General features: G+C 34.3%; 2 protein-coding genes across 4 annotated transcripts; one reads left to right on the top strand and one right to left on the bottom strand.

Annotated features, from left to right (window-relative positions):
• Positions 1-234: 234 nt before the first annotated feature.
• Positions 235-6,560, top strand: LOC105769533 (cryptochrome-1). Of its 3 annotated transcripts, none has more exons than XM_012590223.2 (5): positions 235-782; positions 1,387-1,605; positions 1,820-2,526; positions 2,926-3,731; positions 4,611-6,560. In XM_012590223.2, exons 1-5 carry the CDS (start codon positions 470-472, stop codon positions 4,621-4,623), a joined length of 2,058 nt encoding a protein of 685 aa, XP_012445677.1. In that variant the 5' UTR covers positions 235-469; the 3' UTR covers positions 4,624-6,560. The 3 variants fall into 3 exon arrangements, with proteins under 3 accessions (XP_012445677.1, XP_012445679.1, XP_012445678.1); XM_012590224.2 differs by lacking the exon at positions 4,611-6,560 and adding an exon at positions 4,058-4,425 and having other exon boundaries at positions 236-782; XM_012590225.2 differs by lacking the exon at positions 4,611-6,560 and having other exon boundaries at positions 2,926-3,735.
• Positions 4,675-5,982, bottom strand: LOC105769534 (nodulin-26). Its single transcript, XM_012590226.2, has 5 exons — positions 5,797-5,982; positions 5,469-5,687; positions 5,160-5,363; positions 4,990-5,051; positions 4,675-4,882 (listed from the first exon to the last, which is right to left on the bottom strand). The coding sequence occupies exons 1-5, from the start codon at positions 5,980-5,982 to the stop codon at positions 4,675-4,677; spliced, it is 879 nt and encodes a 292-aa protein (XP_012445680.1).
• Positions 6,561-11,694: the final 5,134 nt, after the last annotated feature.

The following is an 11,694-nucleotide window of genomic DNA, read 5'->3' as shown; positions in this document are numbered from 1 at the left end:
CCCACTCTCCCCATTAACCAATCCTCTGCATTCACATTCCAAATTCATCTCTTTCTCCCCCTCTCTAAAGGCCAAGCCTAGATCTTTTGATTGCAACTGGTCCGACCAGACTGGTCCTGTATGAATATTATATACAAAATTACGAATTAAACCCAAAAAACAAGGATTGAATAAATCACTTTCTTTTTATGTTGAATAAATATAATAAACTTAATAAATGAGCATCTAGAAGTAAAAGATAAGTGTCAAACCTCTCTCTCCCACTTATAGTCAATCACATGCACTTTTTTCCTCCCATTATTATTAATAATAACACTAAAAAGCTTCTCCTGTTTGAAAAAAAGCTGGAACGATAAGATTTTTAATTAGACAACAAGGATTTTCCTGGCCATGCTATATGGTAGAGGAAAAATAATAAAAGGTGGGTTTGTTTTTTGCATGTTTTTAGGTTGATGAGCTTTTGGGAGATATGTCAGGTAGTGCTTGCAGCATAGTTTGGTTCAGGAGGGATCTGAGAGTTGAAGATAATCCTGCACTTGCAGCTGGTGTTAGAGCTGGCGCTGTTGTTGCGGTTTTTGTATGGGCACCTGAAGAAGAAGGCCATTATTACCCTGGAAGGGTGTCAAGGTGGTGGCTGAAGCACAGTTTAGCTCACCTTGATTCTTCTTTGAGGAGCCTTGGTACTTGTCTCATCACTAAGAGATCTTCTGATAGTGTTTCCTCTCTGCTTGAGGTTGTTAAATCTACTGGTGCTACTCAGCTCTTCTTCAATCACTTGTATGGTTAGTTTTCTTTTCATTTCCTATCTTTCCCTCTTTGCTGATTAACTGAGGGAAAAACAAAGGGGAAGATTATGTATCCTTTTTTTAATCTTATTTATTATGTTGGGTATTAATAACAAAAGCTTATTTATTTATTATGTTGGGTTGCATGGGGATTATATGGATCAAGTTGAGGCAATATTTTATTTCCATTTATTCTTCTCTTCTAACCTTCCTTGAGGGTTTTGCTTTTTTTATTCTGTTTCTAATATAATAACCCAGTCTTATGAGATTTGCATAAACTGAGATGGATTCTTGTCATCCACTAGGCAGACCTGCATTTTTTGCTTTTCTTTTCTTATTGAGTGATTGGCCTTTTGCAATTTTAGTTTTCCCAGGCGTGTTCAGTTTTCTTTTCCTCGAGGTTGCATATTAATTGTCCTTTAATTTGTCGACACTACTAAGATTGGCCAGTTCCAGCTATAATGACCGTAGTTTCTTTCAAACAGGTGTCTAAGTTTTAGTGTCTTTAACTGATTAAACGAATTTGTATTGTCAGGTTCTTTATTTTCCCTAGAAAAGGCTCTTATGTTTAACAGTTAAGTTGAAATTTGCCACTTTTCAGATCCTATATCACTGGTTAGGGATCATCGGGCAAAGGAGGTATTAACAGCCCATGGTGTAGCAGTTCGATCGTTCAATGCAGATTTACTTTATGAACCCTGGGATGTAAATGATGCTCAAGGACGCCCTTTCACTACTTTTTCTTCTTTCTGGGAAAGATGCCTGAGCATGCCCTATGACCCTGAGGCTCCACTTCTTCCTCCTAAGAGAATCATTTCAGGTTGGTTTCCATTGAATTCTGTTCTTCACTTGTTGATCTCCATTATCACCCATTCCCCCTCTTTGAACTTCGTTGGGCTTCAACAATATAAGTGCCAGGCTTGGTTTGAAAATTGAAACCTTTTAGCCTTTTGATTTATGTTCCTGGAAATTATAGTGAACTACGTATTATCCTTGTTCAAGTAGTACATACTTATTGTGTCTCCCTGTTTTAGGCGATGTGACAACTTGCCATTCGGATGAATTGGTGTTTGAAGATGAATCAGAGAAGGGAAGCAATGCGCTTTTAGCTCGAGCATGGTCACCTGGTTGGAGTAATGCTGATAAGGCTTTGACCACATTCATTAATGGACCTCTAATTGAGTACTCTAAGAATAGAAGAAAGGCTGATAGTGCCACCACCTCATTTCTCTCTCCCCACTTGCACTTTGGGGAGGTGAGCGTCAGAAAAGTCTTTCATCTTGTCCGCATCAAGCAGGTTCTATGGGCCAATGAAGGGAATAAAGCTGGTGAGGAGAGTGTTAACTTGTTTCTCAAGTCAATTGGTCTGAGGGAATTTTCAAGATACTTGAGTTTTAACCATCCTTACAGCCATGAAAGGCCTCTTCTTGGGCATCTTAAGTTTTTCCCTTGGGTAGTGGATGAGGGCTATTTTAAGGCATGGAGACAAGGTAGAACTGGTTATCCATTGGTGGATGCTGGCATGAGAGAGTTGTGGGCCACTGGCTGGCTACATGACCGGATAAGAGTCGTAGTTTCAAGTTTCTTTGTAAAGGTTCTGCAGCTTCCTTGGAGATGGGGTATGAAGTACTTTTGGGATACCCTATTAGATGCAGATTTAGAGAGTGATGCTCTTGGTTGGCAGTATATATCCGGTACTCTTCTGGATGGCCGTGAGTTTGACCGCATAGATAATCCACAGGTTTGGCTTAAGTTTTTGTTGGCTGTCTTGCCGATTCTCCTTGCTACTTGGCTTCTGATGCACTGTAAAACACACATTACATATTCAACTAATTATAATGATTAAGATTGTATTTGAGATGTTTTTAGTAATGGTATTCAACGCCTCTATCTAAATTCATTGTTTCTGGCTATTGAAGCTCCGCATGATAACCATAACTTTTTCCTAATCTGAAGTATACTTACAAGCATAAATTTGTAAATGTTGCAGAAAGGAAATTGAAACTTTGATTGCAGCCATTTTCATTTGGTATTTGTTTATAATGCTATGTTTGAAATCTAGTATAGGCCTTATTATCTATGCAATATTCTTGGATAATATATAGTGCCAGTTCTCTCATCCAGATAATGTTTCTGACAGTTTGAGGGTTACAAATTTGACCCACATGGAGAATATGTCCGAAGGTGGCTCCCTGAACTTGCAAGATTGCCAACAGATTGGATTCACCATCCATGGAATGCTCCTGAATCTGTACTCCAAGCTGCTGGAATTGAGCTCGGATCAAATTACCCTCTTCCTATTGTAGGAATAGATGCTGCAAAAGATAGGTTGCAAGAAGCACTTTCGGTGATGTGGCAACAAGAAGCTGCTTCAAGAGCTGCAATTGAGAATGGAACTGAAGAAGGCCTAGGAGACTCTAGTGAATCAGTGCCATTTGCCTTCCCTCAAGACATACAAATGGAGGAAAATGTTGAACCAGCAAGGAACAATGCTCCAGCTACAACTCGGCGATACGAAGATCAGATGGTTCCTAGCATGACTTCTTCTTTGGTGAGAGGCATACATGAAGAAGCTTCTTCGGATCTTAGAACTTCAACAGAAGATAGCAGAGCAGAAGTTCCAAGAAACGTTAATATACATCAAGAACCACAAAGAGACTCATTAAACCAGGGAATTCAGCTAACAGCTCGTAACAACAACACTTTTCGGCAATTTAATCTCCCAATGGGGTTGGGAAATGCTGAGGATTCCACAGCAGATTCATCTACTAGCAGTAGTAGGAGAGAAAGGGATGGCGGAGTTGTTCCAGTTTGGTCTCCTCCAGCTTCTAGTTATTCAGAGCAGTTCATAGGTGATGAAAACGGTATTGGTACGAGCTCATCTTATTTACCAAGGCATCCACAGTCCCACCAAATAGTAAACTGGAGGCGTTTATCTCAAACTGGGTAAGAACATTTCAATCATTTTCCAGTGTTTGTCCAGTAGTTTCTCTCATTTTCTGCACATGGTTGTGGTAACAATAGCTAATACTCTGATTGGTGTCAAAGCTCCTTCTGCCTAATGACTGAGGAAGTGAAGATGCTTCATTTGAAAACATTTCTTACCAAGTTACTAGTTAGTACAGCTTCTCACATATTAAAATTCTTGCTGTCCATGACTAGGTTTCTAAAATATTTCACATGTATCAAACTGATCAATTGTGGAACATAAGCATTATTTAGAACCACGACTGAAATATGACTCATTTTAATCCATTTTACTGGTAAAACAGATAAACACTTACGAACACCGGAATCTTGTAGTCAGAGAATGCCAGAATGGCCAATCTTGTGGGCTGATGGGGTATAACATGGCTTCAATCTACCACACTCGTTATCCCCAATCTAACTTGATCAGCAGTTGCCCTCCTATGTGTACGAAACTTAAGATTGATCTGGCTGCTGATCTTTGTACTATCTTTTTCCCATGCTGTACCATATTACATAGTCCTGCTGTATAGTATTTTGTTTCTTTTATAAGATAGTGAAGAGAGTCATGGGTAGAATTTAGAATTGTGTAGTCCTCAAATAAAACCATGTTTATGTTACTTTTAACTGATTGTAAGAAATGATTGTATTGTAATTCATATTTTTGGTGCTCTCTGTTTGTTTTTCCAGCTTTACCACATCATATCTATAGATTTGAAAAGAAAAAAAAAACTACAGTAGAATGCTTATTTTTTATTGATGAAAAAACTACGTCATAGGTAGATATTTCCTATATTTCTTTGATTCTTATTTGTACTAAAGCATCCATCAACAAGCCTAATCGAGTATGCTTCCTAGGGAAAACTATTGAACGCTGCTGTTGGACATAGATGAAATCTCCAACTACGAGATTTGGATGGGATCAGACTTCAGAGTAAAGCTCATTATGCTTGCTTTTTATGCTCTCGGGCTTTTCTGGTTCAGGTGCTCGAAGAACACTGTACACAAAAGTTGCGGCCATTGCTCCAAGAACTGGAGCTACAATATAGACCCAAAGGTTTTCATAAACACCGGAGACAACAGCAGGGCCTAAACTTCTTGCAGGGTTCATCGAAGCTCCGGTAATCGGCCTGCCAAATATATGGAGATCATAAATTTTACGATATGAGGTATGATCGAAAGAATTGTTCATGAAATATAAAAAAAGAATGGAATGTTGCTGGGAAAGTTCACTTACCCAGCTACAATGACATTAAACAGCACTGTAGCACCTATTGCAGCTCCAGCGACAGCTTTGCACTGCTTTGGTCAATCGAAGATTCAGAATAACTATAATTAACATTTGTACATAAAACATAGCTTATTCCTGAGGAATTGAAAAGAACATAAAACAAGGTATCGACATACCGCTCTGTGGTCAGTGGCGATTGCACAAACATTGAACATCAATATGAAAGTCGCTATAAATTCCCATGCAAAGGCTTCAAGATCACTAGTTGAATCTTTGTATTGGGTCACTGTTACTTCAATACCTCGGTAATGAAACAAGGCCCTGAGGGTCAAGCTTGCAAGAGTTGATCCAAGCAATTGAGACACCATATACATAGGTACCTTGACCGATAAGGAAGCCGGATTTCAGTGCATGAACTTGTACTAAAGAGAAGTGAATATGTTGCAGTAAAATGGTAAAAATGTTTGTAATTAGACATTCCTTACAAGTTTCCATGAAAATTTCTGACCAGCAGCCAAGGCAAGAGTGACAGCAGGGTTGAAATGGGCACCGGAGATATGGCCAACAGCATAAATTGCTGCCATCAGAACCATGCCCCATACAATTGCTATGCCCACAATAGTTAGTGGTTCAAAATCGTTTATAAGAGCTGACCCACAACCTATAAAGATAAGAAAGTATGTGCCTAGGAGCTCTGCAACAGCCTGTTTACACAGTTTATTTAGCAAAAGAGAGCAATATTCTTTTTGTCATGTATAATGATGAAAATATGTGACAGCCAGACAGACAAGAAGCAAGCACATTCATTTTTACCTTCTGCATGGTTGACGGAAGAATTTCATTATTAACGCAAAATTCTGGTAAATGTTTAACTTTTGCTTCTTCCATGGTACGGCGTTTTGTAGGCGGTGGAAGTTTAGGAGAGGCCGCTTCTACAGAGTGTTTCATAGGCGAATGTTTTGAGGAGAAGTCTTCGGTAATTGAAGGCGTGTTGGCCATTGTAGCTGTTAGAAACTAGACCGAACTGCAGTTCAGAACTTTGTAAGGACACTTCATTAAATTGCTATGGATTCAATATTCTGTCTTCATATATAGCAGCAGATTCAATCTGGGATTATGTTTTTATTTAAAACTAAAGAGCAAGTGTTTGGAAGACATATCGGGAATCATTAGATGGTATCAAAGACTTGAACTCTTCAAATAAGGTCATTTCCTGACAGACAAAGACAGCCAGCCAAACAAAGTTTTTCTTTATTTTTATAATATTTCACTAGGAACACTGAAACCGAATCATTGGTCGGCAAATCATGGTTTCAAGAACTATGAATTCCAATTACTTTGTCCCTGTCTGTCACGAAGGGCTTATTAAATCTAGACAAATGGAATGAATTAAATTTCAGACACAAAATCTAGGAAAAGGAGTAGTTATTTTCTATATTCAGGATTGCAATTATAGGATTCTTAAGCCTACCTGGTGGCTGCTGGCTAACCTTTTATTTTTTTAATATATAGCATATTCTGTAGAATGTTTTTGGTGAATTTTATCCGGCATATGTTAAAGCTTATTTCTTTTGTGAGTGCCGATAGTTTCCATTTTTGAAGTATTAGCAATTTATTAATCAAACATATTTTAGAGATTGTATTGAATTCGATCATCCAAGTCAATCCCTTCAATCATGGATATTGAATTGGATATGAGTTCATATTTACTTATAATTATTATATTTTATACAATTTATCTTATTACTGTTTTAGTGAAATTGTGATAGATTTTCTATGTAAGCAAGTCTAAAAAATAATCTATTTAATGGAGACTAGTATAAGTGATTGTACAAAAAGTTTTTAGAACTTAACCTATTCGTGTAAGGAACTTTTCTGAGATTGCAATTTAATATTAAAACCGTTTGTGTTGTGATTTTATTTGCTGGGCTCACTGGGGTGAACTTAGTGGTGAGAGTATCGATATTCAAGGTTCAAAAGTGAAGAAAATTGTCACGGGTGTGTGATAAGTTAGATTCACTTGTTGTAATTGTTGAAGTGAGTCGATATTTCTCACTAAATTAGACTTCGTAGATGTAAGGATACCGAATTACGTAAACAATTCTTGTGTGTTCGATTTTGTTTGCTATTTCCAGTTTGGTGCCAGATAAGTGTCCATTTCCTTGTTACTCCTTCCAAACACTTTGTTAGTTTGCTAGCAACAATTTCAAAACTTCAATATAAATTTTAAAATTATACGAGAACCTTAATATAATGTCTAATGTGATACATCATAAACTTTAATTTGAAAATTTTATATACATAAATATTTTATTTTGATTCAATTGTTCATATAAAATTTTATTTTAACCCAACTATACATATTTAACAAACAAATAAATCTAAATATTTTTATGTTAGATAAATATAATCGTTTATTATGTGGTAAATAAATGTAAATCAATATCATATTGATTGTAGTGTTATTAATTTATGAAAACTAATATAATTGTACAAAATTAAAATAATATATTATAATTTGTACATTAAAACCAAGTTTATAAGTAATTTTAAAACTTATCCTTAAAAGGTCATGAGTTATATGAAGCATGATTAAAATTTAAAGAATATCAACAGTTACTCAACTTTGGTTTCAATAACAAAACAGTCACTCAACTTTAAAAAAATAACAAATTAGTTCTAGTAATCATTTTCCGTCACATAATGAAAAGTTGACCTGCCATTTATTTGGCCATGTTGGCATCCTACCTGTCATTTAATCGGCCCAATATAAGAACCCTAGCTAGGCAGTAGGAGAAAAAGAAGAAGAAGAAGAAAAAAATTCTAAATCTCAATCTTTATGACTTGAATCTGAATCAACAAAATGAATAAAACATAAAACTGCAACCCCCAATGCCAAAACACACATTTAAGATCCGTTAGAGATATATTAGTGCCATCAAAGAGGGGCGGTGAACAAATGGCGGTGGTGGGCTAGTGCCTTGGTGGCAGAGTTATTAGCATTGTGGAATCGATCGAAAGAGAAAGAGTTGGTGGAAGAGTATAGGAAGGTTGGGAGAAGGGATTGTTTGGAAGAATCTGAAAGCAAAGCCATTGCTGCAAAGTTTGATAAGTGAAAGCGAAGCGTCAAATAGGGAAGTTTTAGTTTTAATGTTTCCTTACAAATTCGCCTCTCTCTTGCTGCCAAATGCTATATTAAAGTAGGAAAGCTAGCAATGACAATGGCATTTTGTTGATTCAAATTCGCATCTCTCTTGCTTCGGCATCTCCATTTCTTCTCTTCTTCTTCTGCTTGTTTTTCATCTTCTTTTCTTCTTCTTCTTTTACTATTTTATTTGGTTCTTAAACTGGGTTTCCACCATGGCTACTTAGTTGGTCACGTCAGCTAGTTAACGGACCACGTCAACTGTTCCATTAGACTTATAACGGAAAATGTCAGTGAGTGATTGATTTGTCAGTTTTTAATAATATTAGTGACCGATTTATTATTTTTTAAAGTTGAATGATTATTTTATTATTAGAACCAAAATTGAGTGACTGTTGATGCACTCACTTTTAAAATTTTTATCAAACATTAATTTGATATTAAAAAAAATTATCCTTGAAAAAATGTGGGAGGTAGGAAAACGTCCCTCGAGATAATTTCGGTGAAATTAAGATTACACAGCTACCAAAGGGTCAATTTGTTAATTATGTTTTGTTGGTAGCACATGTTCTTCACTTGGTTGATTTTTTCCATATTTATTCTGTCAAAGAAACTTTTGGTAGGCCTGTTACTTGTCAAGATTTTGTCACTTTTGCTGCAATTTTCCTTATTCTAGTAAACATTTTTTATGGAAACTTGATTATAACATTAATGAATCCCCCCGACTTATTATTACACAAGGAATCCTGCCTTTGACAAATTGTGCAGCGAAAAGGGAGACGAAACCGTGTGTGCCCTGTTCCAAACTCCACCACCACACCAAACATTATCCAATTACATGTTTCTCAACTCCTTTCGTCTTACTTTTGGTTCAATTTTTAAGTTCCAATTTTATGTTCCATCATATACACGAAACAATATCATAAACTTATAATTTTTTTTTTTTGGCTTAAGGAATAAAAATCCCTCAAAATTTTCAAAAAGAAAGAATTAAATTTTTTTTTTTGCACTCAATTGGAAATTTGAATTCTTAAAATGCATCAAAAAAGTCCTCAATTTTTTTCAAAAAAAGCAATTAAGTCATTGCCTTGCTTTTTTTACACTCAATTGAATATTAGATATTTGAACTATCAAAATGCATCAAAAAAAGCTTTTTGATCGTTAATTGGTTGACCGTTAAAGTTAATTGTCCTTAATTTTTTTCAGTTAAAATCAACTAGTGCCACAATCACAACGAGACATATGGAAAAAAATTATAAAAAGTAAAAATCAATAAAAGTTATAAAATATTAAATTTTAATAAAAATATAAAATATTTAAATTTTATTAAAATTAGAAAAAATATATAAAATTTTATAAAAATATTAAAAATTATAAAATGCATCAAAAGACCCTTCAATCATTAACATTAACAGTTGATTATTAAAGTTAATGACCTCCAATTTTTTCTATTAAAGCTATCATGTTCGCAACATAGTGTGACATGTGGTAAAGATGATAAAAAATAAAATCAATAAAATTTATAGAAAAATTATAAAATTCCTTTTGGTACGATAATTTTTATAAGTTTTATGAATTTTATAGTTTTTACGTTTTTTATAATTTTCTTATAAAATTTTACAATTTTATATTTTATGATTTTTATAAAATGTTTACATTTTTATTTTTTTTTCTAATTTTTAATAATTTTTAGAACTTTTATTGATTTTTATTTTTTATAATTTGTTTGCCAAATGCTACGTCATAGTTGTGACATGGGGTGACTTTAACTGAAAAAATTAGTAGTTAACAGAGAGCAGAACCCTTTTAATGTTATTTTTTTCCATTCATGAGACTCGAACATAAGAAGATGTTGACATTGAATTCCTTACCACTCGAAAAAACATGCATTGATAATTTGAGTTAAATTTTATTTTAACTAAAAGAATATAAATATATAGATAATTTAAAGTAATCCAAATCTAAAATAATTTGAATTTCAATATACCTTCTCAGCAATTATTTTCCGTAGAAATTTCTCACAAAGCTTTTTTTTAAAAGGTTAAATTCTATAAAAGGTCTCATACTATTACTATATAGTTGGACTGTAGGCCACAGTTTAAGTCAACACCTTTTTTAAACTAAATTATTACATTAATTTGAGATCATCTTAAAAAGAAGATGAACTCTTCCACTAACCTATGTTTCAGTCCCCTTCCATACTTTGTAATAAGAATATTGAAATCGCATATTAAACTCGGGACTATTTGCTTTTTTATAACAACCTATGTCCTTTGCCATTATATCATTTCATTAATTTCCCCTATTACAACACACAGTTTTTAATTCTCTCATTTTCAGAGGAATGGAAGGGTATTATTTTATAGAGGAAGAAGATGCCATGAGGCTTCCCCGTCAAGGTTTCCGGTCTTGAGCTCCGCAACCTATCAAATAAACAAATTTTCACGTTAAAAACACTAACTAAAAAGGAATCAAATCTATTTTTTTTTTATGTCAAATAGGTCTCATGTTTAATATATAGATTTATAATCCGTTTATTATAAATTTTGGGGTCTTTTTCTGATAATTACATTAAATTTTGATTAAATTTAAAATTTAGTTAAATCAAAAAATTTATATTCTCTCAATATTATTTTTTCCCTCCACAATATTTAAATCCGATACTTAAAAAACATTAAATTTAACCTTATCTTACTAAGTTCCACAAGTTATTGGACAAAAACTCGTGTTGAGATTGATGAATTAAAAAATAGGTATAAATAATCTAAAGTGTGAGACAAAGTTGGTAAGATTTTTCTCTTATTACACATTCACAAAAAGATAAAAAGGTTGGGGTTTCAGCTTGTTAAGACCGCGGGCGCTGGTCACATCACGTGTGCTTGTTCCTAACATGTAAACAATCGGCACATTATGATTTTGGACCAATTCCTTTTTCTGGTTGATGTTTGAGACCAGTCAATAATGATAACAAAAATAAATCTTCTTGTTTTAGAAGCTTAAAAGATGGCATTATGTTTTGAGAGGTACTTCGAATTTTAAAATATTGCGTTACACCCAGATGTTATTATAAAGCATAGGTTGCTTAACATGGTTAAAAAATAAATAGTCTCTATCATCTTCAAGTTGAAGACAAATAGACTGAAAGTTTCAAAACGAAAAACAAAAGACACGGCTCAATTCTCTTTTGAGCTACTTATTGATTTACATTATTAGCTTTTACCGTGTATAATATCTTTAACTTATAACCACTAAGTTGTCAAAAGAATGGCCTCGTGTGGATACTCTTAGATTGTACTGAGATCGAGTGTCTACGACTAGACAATGAGATAATGACCAAAGATCACCCACGATCCCCTTGTCAAAACCTTCGTATTAATCATCAATAAAGCGAAATTTGGCCACATAATAATTGTTTTCCAAATCCATTAATTGGAACAATTGATTAGTCTTCCAAAGCATAAGAGTTTTACTGCGAAGAGCGTTAAAACCAATCCGCATCCCCAGTGATTTAAGAATGATGGTTTTAGACATACTCTCATTGACCAAATTATTACCACTTTCTGAAA

Source organism: Gossypium raimondii, chromosome 5 (assembly GCF_025698545.1).
Source record: "Gossypium raimondii isolate GPD5lz chromosome 5, ASM2569854v1, whole genome shotgun sequence".
Lineage (NCBI taxonomy): Eukaryota > Viridiplantae > Streptophyta > Magnoliopsida > Malvales > Malvaceae > Gossypium > Gossypium raimondii.
The sequence above is the reverse complement of the archived record's forward strand: the minus strand, read 5'-3'. Positions and strand labels throughout refer to the sequence as shown.